The sequence below is a fragment of the Glandiceps talaboti genome, chromosome 2 (assembly GCF_964340395.1).
Source record: "Glandiceps talaboti chromosome 2, keGlaTala1.1, whole genome shotgun sequence".
NCBI classification, from domain to species: Eukaryota; Metazoa; Hemichordata; class Enteropneusta; family Spengelidae; genus Glandiceps; species Glandiceps talaboti.
The window spans coordinates 14,621,562-14,635,673 of NC_135550.1; the positions used below are offsets into that span (position 1 = coordinate 14,621,562).

The 14,112-nt window shown below is 35.8% G+C and overlaps 1 protein-coding gene across 2 annotated transcripts in view; it reads left to right on the plus strand.

Moving 5' to 3' along the window:
* LOC144453420 (serine/threonine-protein phosphatase 2A 56 kDa regulatory subunit epsilon isoform-like) overlaps positions 1 to 14,112 on the plus strand; it is a 66,174-nt gene that overhangs the window by 5,668 nt on the left and 46,394 nt on the right. For both annotated transcript variants that reach the window (XM_078144711.1, XM_078144712.1), the window contains exon 2: positions 11,766 to 11,962. In XM_078144711.1, coding sequence (XP_078000837.1) covers positions 11,766 to 11,962 — 197 coding nt within the window. The remainder of the gene's footprint in view (positions 1 to 11,765; positions 11,963 to 14,112) is intronic.

A 14,112-nucleotide genomic window follows, 5' to 3' on the forward strand; every position in this document is an offset into this window, starting at 1 on the left:
CCTCCTTAAATTGCCTTGATTTCTCTTATATGAAGTTGGCCATAAAATTTTATGAACTTGTTGTGTAGTAAGTTGGTTGCCATGTACATGTATGTAAGTGCAGTCTGATAAGTGGAAGCAGTTTGAGTAAAGAAGGAATAAGACAGTGAAGAGGAAGAAATGCTGCTACAAGTGTGTCCTGAACATGAAACTGATAGGAGTGTTATGGTGATGCTTCCATTTTGTATTCCAGATATTGTGGCATTCTTCGTCTTGGTTACCCAGACTCTCGCCTTTGAGAGCATAACCCCTGAGCAAGAGTCTGGGGAAATACTACGTCAGCCATTGTTACAAGATGGTTGCATCAGTCCAGCACCACTCCAAAACGTATACAATATTGATAAACTGCACAGTCACAGTTGAAATGACCACATGAACTTGAAATCTGCGCAGGTGTGCACAAGGAATGACATCACATTCTGGTCCCACTCACCAATTTGCATAGTCTGCGTGCGAGATACATGTAGCTCAACTGATAGCAAAACGAACGGTGTGATGCAGTCACCAAACATGCTCTTATCTTCGCAGTGATCATCCCAAACCTTAAAATTTTAATCTAGCAATCGATGGCACATCTAATTTAAAAAAGTTGTACGTTAGAGGTGTTTTGGGCCAATGGGGGACTAGCATGTTTTCTTTTTAAAGTTTCAGTGGTGCAGAACTTGGTAGTTTTAGCCAGTCTCCCTTTAGTGTATTGAATTAAATACACTGCAAAACTACCAGAATTACGATATTTAATAAGAACTAAACTAAAGCTGGAAAATGGTAATGATGATACTCGCGCCTACCTTCATGTTCAATCACTGTCACTAATAAGTTCACCATAGTCAACTGGTCTGTACAACGTGGGCAATCCGGATGTACGTACATGATGGACACTGTCATGATGTGGTACTCATCGTTAGGTAGTTATCTAATTGCTTCGTCATGTAATTTTATCCATCTCTTTCTTTTAAATTGAAAACTATTTTTGACATTGAAACGGCAATCATAATTATGTTTGAATGAGAACCGAATGAAAAATGTTAGGTATCAAACCGTCCACGTTTGGTGCGCGGTCGTCCATATATACACATGGTGATATTAAAAAGTATTTCCCATTTTTCCCCATCATCCAATCTTCATGTTTTATATATCAATGGAAAGCTTACTTTCCGTACTGCAACCTTACAAAAAATATATATTTGAAGACAAAATTTTGTCGAGAAAAGAACTGTCAAATGAGACAATGATCGCATGATGATCAAGCGACAAAACACAAAGGAATTTTCGGCACAAGGCAAGTATAATTTGATCGCTCGCACGCTTAAATCTAACGAGCTGGAAATCAACAGATTTATAGAGCTGTCCATTATAGAGATGTTTGCGTTTTAACAAGTCCAAGATGTGTCTCTCGAGCTACGAAACTAGGCAGAAATGTACCCACAGTAGAACCTTCCTCAAGCCAAGTTCGTGACTTCTGTATTATCATTAATATTCATCATTTTGGAAAACCTCCAACTTTGGAGAGTTTGTAACCTCTCGTTTTGGAGTGGTGTCGGATTATGCATGGAGAGGCTGACCGACCCACAACATGGCCTATGTAATAAAGTCATATGGTAGCAACTCCTAATAAGAGTATTTTGGTTAATCTCCTAACAAAGACGGTTTTCAAGAAGTTTGTACCATGATTTCAGTTAAAAGGAAAAAAAAGAGTTGATGAAACTTGAAAGTGAAAATTCGGAATCATGTTGTCCATTAGTGACTGTCACAGATCTCGATAGCGGCCATGTTGTTCCTTACAATAGGCAACATTGTATTTCCCAAGACTCTTACTCGGGGGTTGTGTCCTCAACAGTGGGAGTCTGGGTAACCAACTCCGAAACTATGGAGTTCTTAGATTTAGCTTATGTGATGGGCTTGGGAGACCAATACCGTTATGATTGATTAGGAGAAGGAAAATAGTAGTACTGTCCCCATGTGGAAATTTGAATTGAATTGAAGATGGTTTCCTTTCCCCACATGCACTAAATGTGGTTTGAACTGATTTAGTTGAAATCTGTTTGAAACTACCTCGGGTGTTAGTGGGGGTGATGGTGGTGGTGATGGTGGCGGTCAGTGTGCCCTTTAATGATAGCCAAATTTTGTTGTTGTGAGTTAAAAAACTGGGATTTCTTGTGAGTCACCAGATAGTAAGAGATAGGGGAACACCAAATTTTGGTATATCACTAGAAATTGTGTGCGTCAGTGGCGCGTCAAATTGGCTTAGAGGGCACACTGGTGGCGGTGGTGGTTTCAAACTGATTCAAAGTAAATTGATTTGAAACCCACACAAAAGCTAAAGTGAGTCGATTTAAATACATTTCTCCCTTTTCTCATGGGAACAGAAACTGGTTGTGAACCAATTTTACTGAATCAATTCAGGTGTGGACTGGTCTACTTGCTTTATTTTCCAAAACCATGATAATAGTGGGTGGTGAACATACAATGTAAGGACTATAATATGAGACAAAATTTGAACTATAGCAATGCCTTTATGTACTAATAATATAGGTATTGTCATGACATGTAAAATATTTGATTATTGCACCATCTGTATAAATATAGATTTTTTTCCAAATTTCAAACTAATGTTAGACTGTGACTAGTTTCCATGGAAACCATGGGTTGGCCAGTTTGGATGGTATGTTTTTCAATATCATTGAAATCCATACTGTACTGTTCTTACAATGAAACTTTGAAATTTTCTTGGAAGGTTTGAAGATTGCAGACTGAATTCAGAGTAGCTTTTCAAGGATAGCATACAGATTGTATTGTTACATCTGGAATTTAGTATGTCTGCCAGAACAATAGGTGTTGGACATTAACTGATGTGTTTGTGCACCACTTCATTTAGGGATGATCACACAATGTCACACAAGCTCAACAAGTGAACTTCGTTTCGTTTAGGGAGGGGGGGGGGCTGTCTGGCATCAGTGCGATTGCTGAACTTCATTTTCGCACTTCTAAGTTTTGAAAACTTTCACACCTTCAATGATAAAAGCGTGTGTATTTATACTGGGGGCATGAGATGTTGATAAGGTGATACAAATGTACTTCTAATTCGAGATACAGTGCTGGGTTCCCGGTAGTATTTTGATGTGTTTACCATCTCAGTAAACCGATGCATAAGATTGGAACTTCATGGGGAGGGAGAGGGAGAGGGGTTTTGTCCTACATGAAGTTGAACTATGTTCACTCATTGAGCTTGTATGACATTGTGCGATCGTCCCTTAGGAAAGTGTCATTTTGAATAACGCCATCAATTGTAACTCTCTTAGAAAGAAAAAGTGTGGTGACTCATTTATCAAGAGCTATAAAGTGATTGTGTGTAGGACAATTTTCACAAAATTTGTACATCTTTTTGCTGTATGTTTGTCCAGGATTAATTTGAACTACAGTGATGTTTATATTATGTAAGATATTAAAATGAATATTGTGGAAGAGAAAGGAATAAGCCTGACTGTATGGCCGCTTTCAATTACATGGGAATTGTTCAGTTTTGTGTCAAAGCTTTACTTTGCATGCAAATGATATCATATTAGTGGAAAACTAAATATGCTCACACATACCCAGTTTAAAAGACAATCAAGAGTCTAGTGTAATTTAAAAAATCTTCATTCTAATTTCCACTGTTTTTTATTAAATGATATTGAATTCTTGATAATTTTTGAAAACATTGTTACTTTCGTCAAGTTACACGTATAGTGTCAAACGTGAACAACTGGGTACATCCCTCCTAACTGTTACTGTGTACATGTACATTCAGACTAAACCAGAATATTATCAAAATTATACCTATTTATTGAGATTCAAATCAATTCGCTATCAAAATTTCACCCAGTGTTGTGTGAAGACACAGTAGACAAATGTTAGGTGTTTCTATGCAACATTCTTGTAGTGTTTGCGTGAGCTGTGCCCACAGGCATTTGTTTCCCGAGTTATGTCTCAGAATATGTCTATTAGAATACAATAAAATGTTGATAATATCGTTAATATTGACGTATTTAGCCAACTCTATATGAAAGGGGTAAAATTACACTTGTTTCTGTGATCACGCAGGTTCACTCACCGTGAAAGAAGACACAAGGTTTGAAAGGCAGTCGCCATTACCCTACATAAACATGAACTTTCAACCGGCCGTTGTACTGGGCAAACATTTCGAAGATTTTACCTTCCGTCACTTCCTAGTTCCCAAATTTAATAATCTTCCAATAAATCACATCGTTGTTACAATCGGACCATGCCTACGAAAGATATCAACCGATTCCTGACGTCATGTAGGGAAATTGGAGCAGATAAATTTTTATATATATATATATAGTTGGCTAAATACGTCAATATTAACGATATTATTGACATTTTATTGTATTCTGATAGAAATATTCTGAGACATAACTCGGGGAAACAAATGCCTGTGGCTGTGCCGGCCGAGAAAGTAGGCCAGTATATATAGTTCAGCAAAGCAGCCATGTGCATTCCTGACCAGAACAATTTTAATTATGTGTTTGGAATGATACTGGGGGTAGTGACATAATGTTTTTGTTAAAGTTTGAATATGTATGTATGAAATTTGGTATCTTTTATGTGTAGATTAATTAGTAGTAAGTTGATAAGTACATTCACGACAATGCCCCAGTGCACAACATTGATTGATTAAAATATTAAATAATATGAAAAATGACATTAATATTAGCGTTTGCCAGTTTGAAGGATACAGTCTTTTGATAATGAGTCTCAACAACCAATACAACTCCTGCATAATTAGAAATTATATAATACATATATACATGTACATGATATAGCATGTATTTGCATTTACAAAATATTATAAATGCGATGTACTTACAATGTATGTAAATGTGTAGATAGCCCCAATGTGTGTCTTCTCATAATGACAAAATTGTATGTTGTGGGTCAAAATGATTATAAATTTTCTTGTAAGTGGCCACATAGTAAAGATAGGAATTACTAAATTTTGGCAGGTTACAAGAAGTTGCTGTATGTGAGTGACACATTATAAGGTCACGTTGGTTACATGGAGATCACAATGGTAGGGTGTAGGGTACAACAAATCTGAGTTGCTTGAACTGTCTTTTGTCATTCCATCAAATACAGATACCATGGACCTTTCCCCCTTCCTTGATCAGATCATATTATTAATAAATGAAAGATATGTTGAACATTTCTACATGCTCTATCCCCCATACTTGAAATGAAATGTACTATTTCAGATCAGACCTATAACCATAAAACTATCACATGTAACTGGAGACCAATAAACCAATAACACATGTAGCAAGTGGTTGTTCTTTTTATGTTCCTGTATTTGCAGTAAACTGTGTTGATATACAAATGGTATCAGCAGGGCAGGTTTCATGAACATTTTGAGTAGAATTACAGATGTGGAGAAAGATATTATGTGTCACTTAACCTTATAATCAAGCAATTTACAGACAAAACTATTTGAATAATTTTTTGTAATGAAAAATATTTTTAGCACATCTGAACGTAGAGATTGGAATCCCTGCCATTCTGTGGGAAGTGTTCAATAACACAACGGGGCTGAGTAAATTAACTGAAAATAAAAAAGTACTTTCTTCAGCACTGCAGTTCCTGTTTCAAAAACTTAGGATCTAGTTTAACTACTGATACTACTGGTATCCCCAGGAACTTGTTTGTGTTATAATTAATTTTTATAAAAATTGACAACTGTAAAATGTGTGGTTTGAATTATTGAATACATAACTCTGGTAAATTATCACATGACAGTATGGATTCCAGACATGCAGCTGTAGAACAAAAGTGGCATTGATTTCAAACTTCCGTATCGTAGGCTGCATTTATAGAAGTTATCATTTAGTTCCCTGAATTTTTTTGTTGAGGTGAAGAATGACCACATGAACAAAATATTAATGATAATAATAAAATGAAGTTTTCCTTTTTCGTAAAGAGAGATTTGGTAAATACAGAACCCCCTAACAAGTAGTGTATGAAGTGAAGTGTCGTGTTGAAAACGAAGCAGTACGTACGTTGCCTCAATTTTATTAACATCTGAGGTAGGAGTATGATTCTGTAGGAACAAGGTTGTCATTCTCAGGGAGAAAAAACAAACAACAATGTGTAAAGGAAGTAAAGAAATGGAGCCAGTGTTCCTTCATCAGATTTTGATTGACCTTGTCTTTGACACCACCTTTTGGCATTTAAGTAGTGCATGTGGTGCTAGTTTTCAGTCACGTCATGTCATACTCTCAAGGCTTGCATGACATACATATTTTCAGAATAACAATGGTGAAAACGTCACAGCAGGGTGGGTTTAAAGGTCGAAATCAATTCAGACACTTCTTAGTGACCAAAAAACAAACAAACAAATAAGTAGCAGGGACAAATGGCAATAAGGTTTTAAAAAACTATATACCAAAATGAGGTATTTCAGTGTTTTACCTGCTCATTGTTGTATTGTTGTCATATGTAATGTATGTGTTTTGGTGAGCTTTTAGTACTAAAAGTTCAGAATGGTAGATATGTTATAAAATGCATTGTTACCAATAACAATGACAGGAAAAGTCCACCCTAATTTGCAAGTAAGAAAAACGTTCCATAGAGGAATAGTTGGTGTAAAATTAGACCTGTTTTGAAACTCAGTCAAGCATACATAAACAGATGTTATTTAAAGGTGTTCACCTTGGTGACAGATGTATGCAGGTCAGGGAAGAAAGCAGAGTTTCTAACCTCTGTGAAAGAATAGTTTCTATTGTTGCTACCCCATGAATTGCAAATACACAGACTGTCTGCCAACACCTTGTTTATGGTGTTGTTCACAGTTTCAGAGTTCATCTGAAATTACCATATCACTAATAATTATACTGTGTAACATTTGACCACATGTACAGACAAGTTTGGAAAAGGAGGTCAAAAACACTTGCCACAAAAAGCTCCATCAGGTGTAGAAAGTTGCATGCAGATGTGGTGATTAAGTGTCAAATTCTTTGTGACATTACAACAAAGGTGATGTTCAGATTTAAAAAAAAAAAATTGCTACCAAGATTTTAAAGGACGGAGTTATGGCCGCAAGGGAATAGTTCAAAGTGTTTGTTGACTTGGAATGACCACAGAACTGTTAACTTCTATTGCCAAAAAAAAATGCCACTCTATACTTTTAGCTGTAGGCCATCGGATTTTAAAGTTGAAAGGTGGTGTTGGTATTTGTATACTAGTACATGTATACGTGTGTGCATGAAAATAGTCCGTTTCTCATTAACAAGGAAAATACTGTATTATCAGAGGCTCAGAATCCAATAGTTTTGATCACAAGTCTACATTTGTACACATACCATAGATTGATGTCAAATCTTGTTACCACTGTAGAGGTGGTGGGACTGGTTGTTAGGAATTAGTAGAATAATAAGTAGGCTACAGGTTACACAATAGCTATCAAACATACACCTGTCATACACATTGATGTCCAAGATTGGTTTGACAGAATGATATTTTCAAGCCAGAGAGCCAGTTGTCTGAATTACATATCTGGACAAAATTAACATGGCAACATCGGGATTGGTGATTTTGCTTTGTTTCTTATTAACAAGTAAAGCAAATTCATGTAGCCAGGTGATGACCAAATTAGATTATATTAAATTATGGCCAGTTGGTTCTGTGTTATTGACGTCTGGTCCGTAACTACTATAAACTCAAAAACACTTGTGAAAAAACCTATGTGTATATTTTTGAGAATTTCTGAATTTGTTATTATTTTTAATCAGAAAGATCATCTGATGCTGAATAAAGCAATCTAATGATACATGTACATGTAGGGCGAGTGACAACAAATTAAATGAATAAATTATTTGCCAGAGTTTGCTTTCATTTTAGTGCAGTTTATTAGTAGAAAGCCTAAAAATAAATAGCTTTGTTCCGGTTACCCGACCCCCACCTAGTTTCTCACTGCCGCCCCCCAAATTTATTTTTTTACGTATTTGAGAAAAAATGAATAAAATCACAAACTTGTGAAGTCTCACAAGGAAAATAGTGGATGCAGAAACTGACATTAACTTAAGAAGACAATATAAAACTGTTCTTTCAATCTGTAATGGCTGTACATCTGATGAGAAGAATCAATAACACGAGACCATATGGAGAAAAAACGGAAAACCTAACTACCTGAACTAGATCTGACTCACAAATGAAAAAAAAAATCTACCTGCACTGCCTATTCTAAAATTGAGTGTAATCAGAACCACACAGTTTTGTTAGGCCCAAGCTGTAGGTACTATTTGATAAAAATATTAATCATTCTACATGTTTTAAAGTCACCGGTGCATATAATTATCATCAGTAAATGAGTGAAATGCATTTGCATCGCCTCTTTATTCATGAAATTGTTGAAACCATGCTTTCTTACACTACTGTACGTAGAAAGATGGGATTAAATTTTGACATGATCTTGAGTTGCATGCAATTTCAGTGAAATCAAATTATTTCAAAAAACAATCAAGACTGCAGTATAATTTTGTGTCAATTAATATGCCAACTTTATGAGATTTGAATAATTGATATTGTAATATTTATTTTATAAAAAAGCTTGAGTGTTGGCCAGGAAATATACAAATATATATATATCTGCCATTATCAATAGTTCTCGTTGTATGGCAAAGTATGACAAATGTGATAGAAGTATCATTTCAGCTGTCAGTTATTGCAATGACTTTTACATTTGTGTTGCTTTGGCAGCAGAGCTCCTCATTTGCATCACTGCTTGCAGTTTGTTTACCGAGCAAGTTCAAGCAGGTACATGTTGAAGTAGCAACCCAAATCAAATATTGACTTGAATGTGAGTAATACCAAACTGACATGTATCTGTTGAAAAAGAACATGTAATGTATTTCTGAATCAATATTTTAATGTAACACGGATTATAACGTAATATTTGTATTAAAATAAACTGCAGTCTTGTGCATAGGGACTTATGGTAGTTATGTTCAGAGATTGGCACATATACAAAGTTGCTAATGTGACCTTTGACTTTGGGTAACTTAATTGTATTTTGGCACCAGTTTGTCAAATGCACTATGGAATGGTATATCTTTATGCATAAAGACTTTTGTGTGCTGGTATGCCAAACAACAATAACTATTTCAGTGCTCAGGTAACCAGATGTCATATACATGTTATTGTTACTTTTGATTTTTTCCATGTAAGTGGTTTTCGGTAGAACCACAGTTCACAAATGAATGGACAGTTGATTGACAGGAAAGACATCGACATCAACGTGTCTGCCAATTCCCTTCTCTTTTGGAAACAACTCGGAAAAAAAACTCAGGGAACTGAAGTTATAAGATATGTTTATTTTTAAAGTAGTTGTCAGTGAGAAATTGCTCCAAGCCATTGATGTACAGGGTCAAGTTGAGTGGGAAAGGCGGCCTGATTAAAGTAATATATTAATATTCACACGCTGTCATCGTGCCTGTGTTCATTTCAGTGACCTGATCTAATAGGTCATGTACATCCTATCTGGGCATGGATATCCATTTAGCATTAACTAAGTGTGATTGATTTATGATGAGTTGTTCATGGGCTTTGATGTTTTTAAAGTGCACATATTTCACTTGGTAATGAGTAGTATGTTTATTTATCATGGGTAACACAGAAGAACTGGTCCAGGAACATGTAGTAGTGTAATCGGTGCATAGCTGAGTTAGGATAAGGGGTTGGGATGAAGGAACATAGGAAGTGTTTCTTGTGAGATATTCAGATGATCAGTTGATTCCCATTTGTTGTTGAATTATATTTGTTAACTTTTTATTTGAAGAGAATTAGTAATCCCAAAACTAGGTGTCCATTTTAAGTATTCAAGAAAGAAAATGCCCCCCCCCCAAAAAAAAAAAAAAAAAAAAATGATTGTTTTTCCAACCTGCAAGACAAAATTTAGGATTCCTTGGTCCCCCCCCCCCCCACCACACACACACACACACACATACACGCACCACCACCACCACCACCCACCACCACCTCTCAATTCTTTGTGGAGTTCAGGTTTTCACCAGTTGAACATTTGGGCACAATAATTGTCAATATTGAATTTGTTTGTTATGTGATTTCCAAGACAATATTGTTTATGAACAAAACACTGATCCTGCTCAGTATTTTGTAATGTTTAAATTCATAATGGCAAAGTAATATTAAAAATTCAAGGTTTGTCGTGATGCCCTGCAGCAATGTTCTCCGCTACAAGACTGAAGATAGCAAATGTCATGGTATCAGAAGTAATGAAATACCTAGGTATAAGAATTAATGAGTACAAAATGTCATGATATCAACGTCAAAATATCAAACTTCAAATCTGCTACATGTATGCAATTGCCTGTGGTAATACATATTGAGTAGCCATCAGAATGGTGAAGCAGGGAAAACCCTCCTACCTGCCAGGTTATAATGAGTGATTATCAGTTTTCAGTACAAATTGTAAATGGTCACATAATTATGCCCAGTTGCTATGGATTGATACAGGTCATGTTTTGGGTGGATTGGTAGGGGATGGCGGCAGTAGGGGGTAGTGGCATTGTTGTATTATATAATAGTTTTTATCCAAGCATCATTTGTAAATATTTTTAAGTTTGATAGTCATCAGAAAGAATAGCAAAATCAGAATGTTACTATGTAATTATAATAATGTCTATACATGTGCAAATGAGATGCTTATTATGCATCTCCTTTCCATTTCAAGCCCCAAAGCATTTGCCTTATGAGAACACAATAGTTGAATGAAGGTTATTTTACATATTTATAATGTATATGCAAATTAGATTTTTATTATGCATCTCCTTTTCACTTCAATTTATAGAAGAATTTATCATCTAAAAACATAAAATTAGCCTTTTTATAGGTCAGTTCTCCATTAATCATGGTACATGTAAGAGTGTAGAGCTCCAAATCTAACAGTACATTTTGTCATGAAGGTGTTTGGATTTGTCATTTCTGTCTAGGTGTACGGAGAGTACTGGGAGTAAAAACCTTTCTTTTCTTGATTATTTTGAGAAGCATAATAAATCAGAGTAGTGCTTGTGGTGACGAGATTACAATAACAATCAATAATACCCAGAAATTAGATTCTTTATATATGATAAGAGATATTGAGTGTAGATAATGGTATCCTAATGAACAATTGTAGATGCTGTCTGCAGTGGGGGGATAACACATTCTTGACTCATACAAAACAAATTGAAAAACTTTAAAGTTAACACGAATGGTAATAAATTTATGCAGTAGTAATTATTTTTAGGAAATTGATTTGAACCTGTAGCTCCCAAGGAAAAGTACAAAGAAATACACAAAATGTACCGATAAAGCCAGCTTCTTATTCTCACTTCCAATAAAGCTGCAGGATTTGACTACAGCTTTATATTATCATAGTGTTGTTATTGCTTGTAACTTTAGAATATCTGCTGTATCACAATGGATTGGTTTTGTTGTTGTTTTTGTAAGTAGATGTATTTAGTGAATACAAACATACTTATTTTGCCGCATGAACAATTGAACAAATCCATAGCCCAAAAAAAACATACAGCTCTGGTAGTATGGTACATTGTGTTTATGTCAGAAATGCAATATTCGAACCGTTCTGGTGTCTTTCTCAATATTGCATCGTATATGGTATTGATATCATAGCTAAGACATGCAATTAAATGAAACGTTTTTCTTTCCACCAACAGATACCCCTCCATCAGAGCAACAAGAACTTTTTATCAAGAAACTTCAGCAATGCTGTGTGGTCTTTGACTTCATGGACCCAGTGTCCGACATCAAGGGCAAAGAAGTCAAGAGAGCTAGTCTAAATGAGTTAGTGGATTATATCACAGCAGGGAGGGGAGTTCTTCTTGAACAGGTGTACCCAGACGTAGTGAAAGTGGTGAGTAGTAGTGTGTCTTCACAATTTCCTGGGTTTCTTTCTGTTAAATGACTTTTTACAGGTGTCCTCATTAGCATGAACTCAATGGGGGTTTAGAACCCAAGCTGACCTCAAGTAAGAATTGGAATGGCCGACTACCCGAGTGCTTATAAAGACCAAGAACTTTAGTCATTGCAGTCATGACAGTATTGACTATTCACTAATTGAATGACGGACTTGATATTTAGATGATATATATCCAACACTGAAAGCACCATGTGGATAGACAGAGACAGACAGACAGGCAGACAGACTGACATCCACAACAGACACGCCCACAATAGACTGACGGACACCATACCCACCCACCAATCCATCCAAGCCCACCTGCATACACCAACCCACCTGCATTAGCACACACAGACATACAGTTTTAATGATTTCTATGAAGGTGAAAGTGAACTACTGTGTGTGCAGGTACTTGAAGCTCAAGCATCTTTCATGGAAGAGATGCAGTTGTAATGGACATGACGACCAGACTCAATATTTTTAAATCTTGCACAACATCATGCTTTTATACTGTTTTGTCTAGATTTTTTTCCTCCTTGCCTTCTCTGCCTACCTTCCGTGAAAAGAAATGGATTTATAGAGTATGTGCTTGTCTGCTGGTTGCTATGCTGGTGTGATCTCTCTCAAGGAATATACTTTTTTTGATTGCCGATACCGGTAATGGCATACATAAATATCATGCTTGGATTGCTTCAGACGATTCTTTCTTTTCATATCAATGCTAACTAGCTTTGCTGACCATGCATAACCTTCTTTAAGTCCACCAGTGTTTACACTGAAGCGCCGAAAAAGAAATGGTGATTTTCCTAATCTCCTTCAGTGTTTCCTGCGAAGGAATGGAAAAGAAATGGATATGAAACAAATCAATACTGTACATGTATATACTTCACAGATGGAATATTAGAGTGTTCAAGAAAAGAGCCAAGTCTTAGTGAAATGTTTGAGGGTTTTTTTTTTCGATCGTGATGATTAAGTAAAAATAAAGAGGAATTCATCATCCTGTAGATACTCAGTGATTAGACCAGAATGTAGAGTTGAGAAATTCATATATCTGTGAAGCCATCAAGAAATCTGTAGATGAATCTCAAGGATGAAGATATGTGATGAAGTTGTCAAATAAACACTTTGCATTTTTCCAATCATATTGTCTCCAACAGTAACCACCCACTCATGTTTTCAGAAGTGCGAAATTGATCAGCCTGTAAGGTGTTTTTTAGGCTCCGGGTAATATTGAAACAGGTAGAATCTAGGTGGATGTTACCTGATTTATACATACATTGAAAAACAGTACATATATGTACATTTATGCCAAAAAAAAGTTGGTGCTTTTAGAGTTTTTAGTCCGTAATATGGAGGAAGTAAAATATCAAACATGTATTGCCAAATGGTGTCATTGTCCAAATTGTTTAGCTAGTCATGTGACTAGACACAAACCAGAATTTTTCTCACTGTACTTAGTTCTCATTTCTATATTTTCACTTCTCCCTGTTTTTCCTACTTCTGTGCGTGTAGTGTAGCATGGCATTGCCATTTGGCTGGTAATGAATTAAAGCACTGAACATGAAATCAACCAATCTTGACAAGTTGGCTGTAAGATCGGTTCAAGCTTGGCTTTAGTAAAGCGGTTCAAATCTTCAGAATTTCATAAAAAGTTCTACCAGTACATCAAATAGCTCCCATTCACTAAAAACAAAGTTGGGTTTGGAATGATGTGATGTGTGATGTGATGTATTCTACATGTACTGTACATGCAGACTGCCTTGATTAATTAAACATTGTACTTGTCAGTACTTTTCAGGTTTAGGCATGTCCTTTTCTACATGTACGTAAAATCAAGGTTGCATGTGTGCAGCCATATTTCTAGTAGACTATTCCAGGAGACTTTTTCACCCATAAACATTCTGACATATGACTTGTACTAAGTGTTTCCATGAAACTTAGTAGCTGTAGGCCAGTTTATCAATAATTAAGTATCAGTGTTGTTTAGTCTGTTACATTAAATTGCATTTTGATACTTTTTCAGTGTTTGTGTGTACTGTGTGTGTGTGGATGTGCATAGGTAGGTAGGTAGGTTTATCTGTATGTATGTATGTATGTATGTA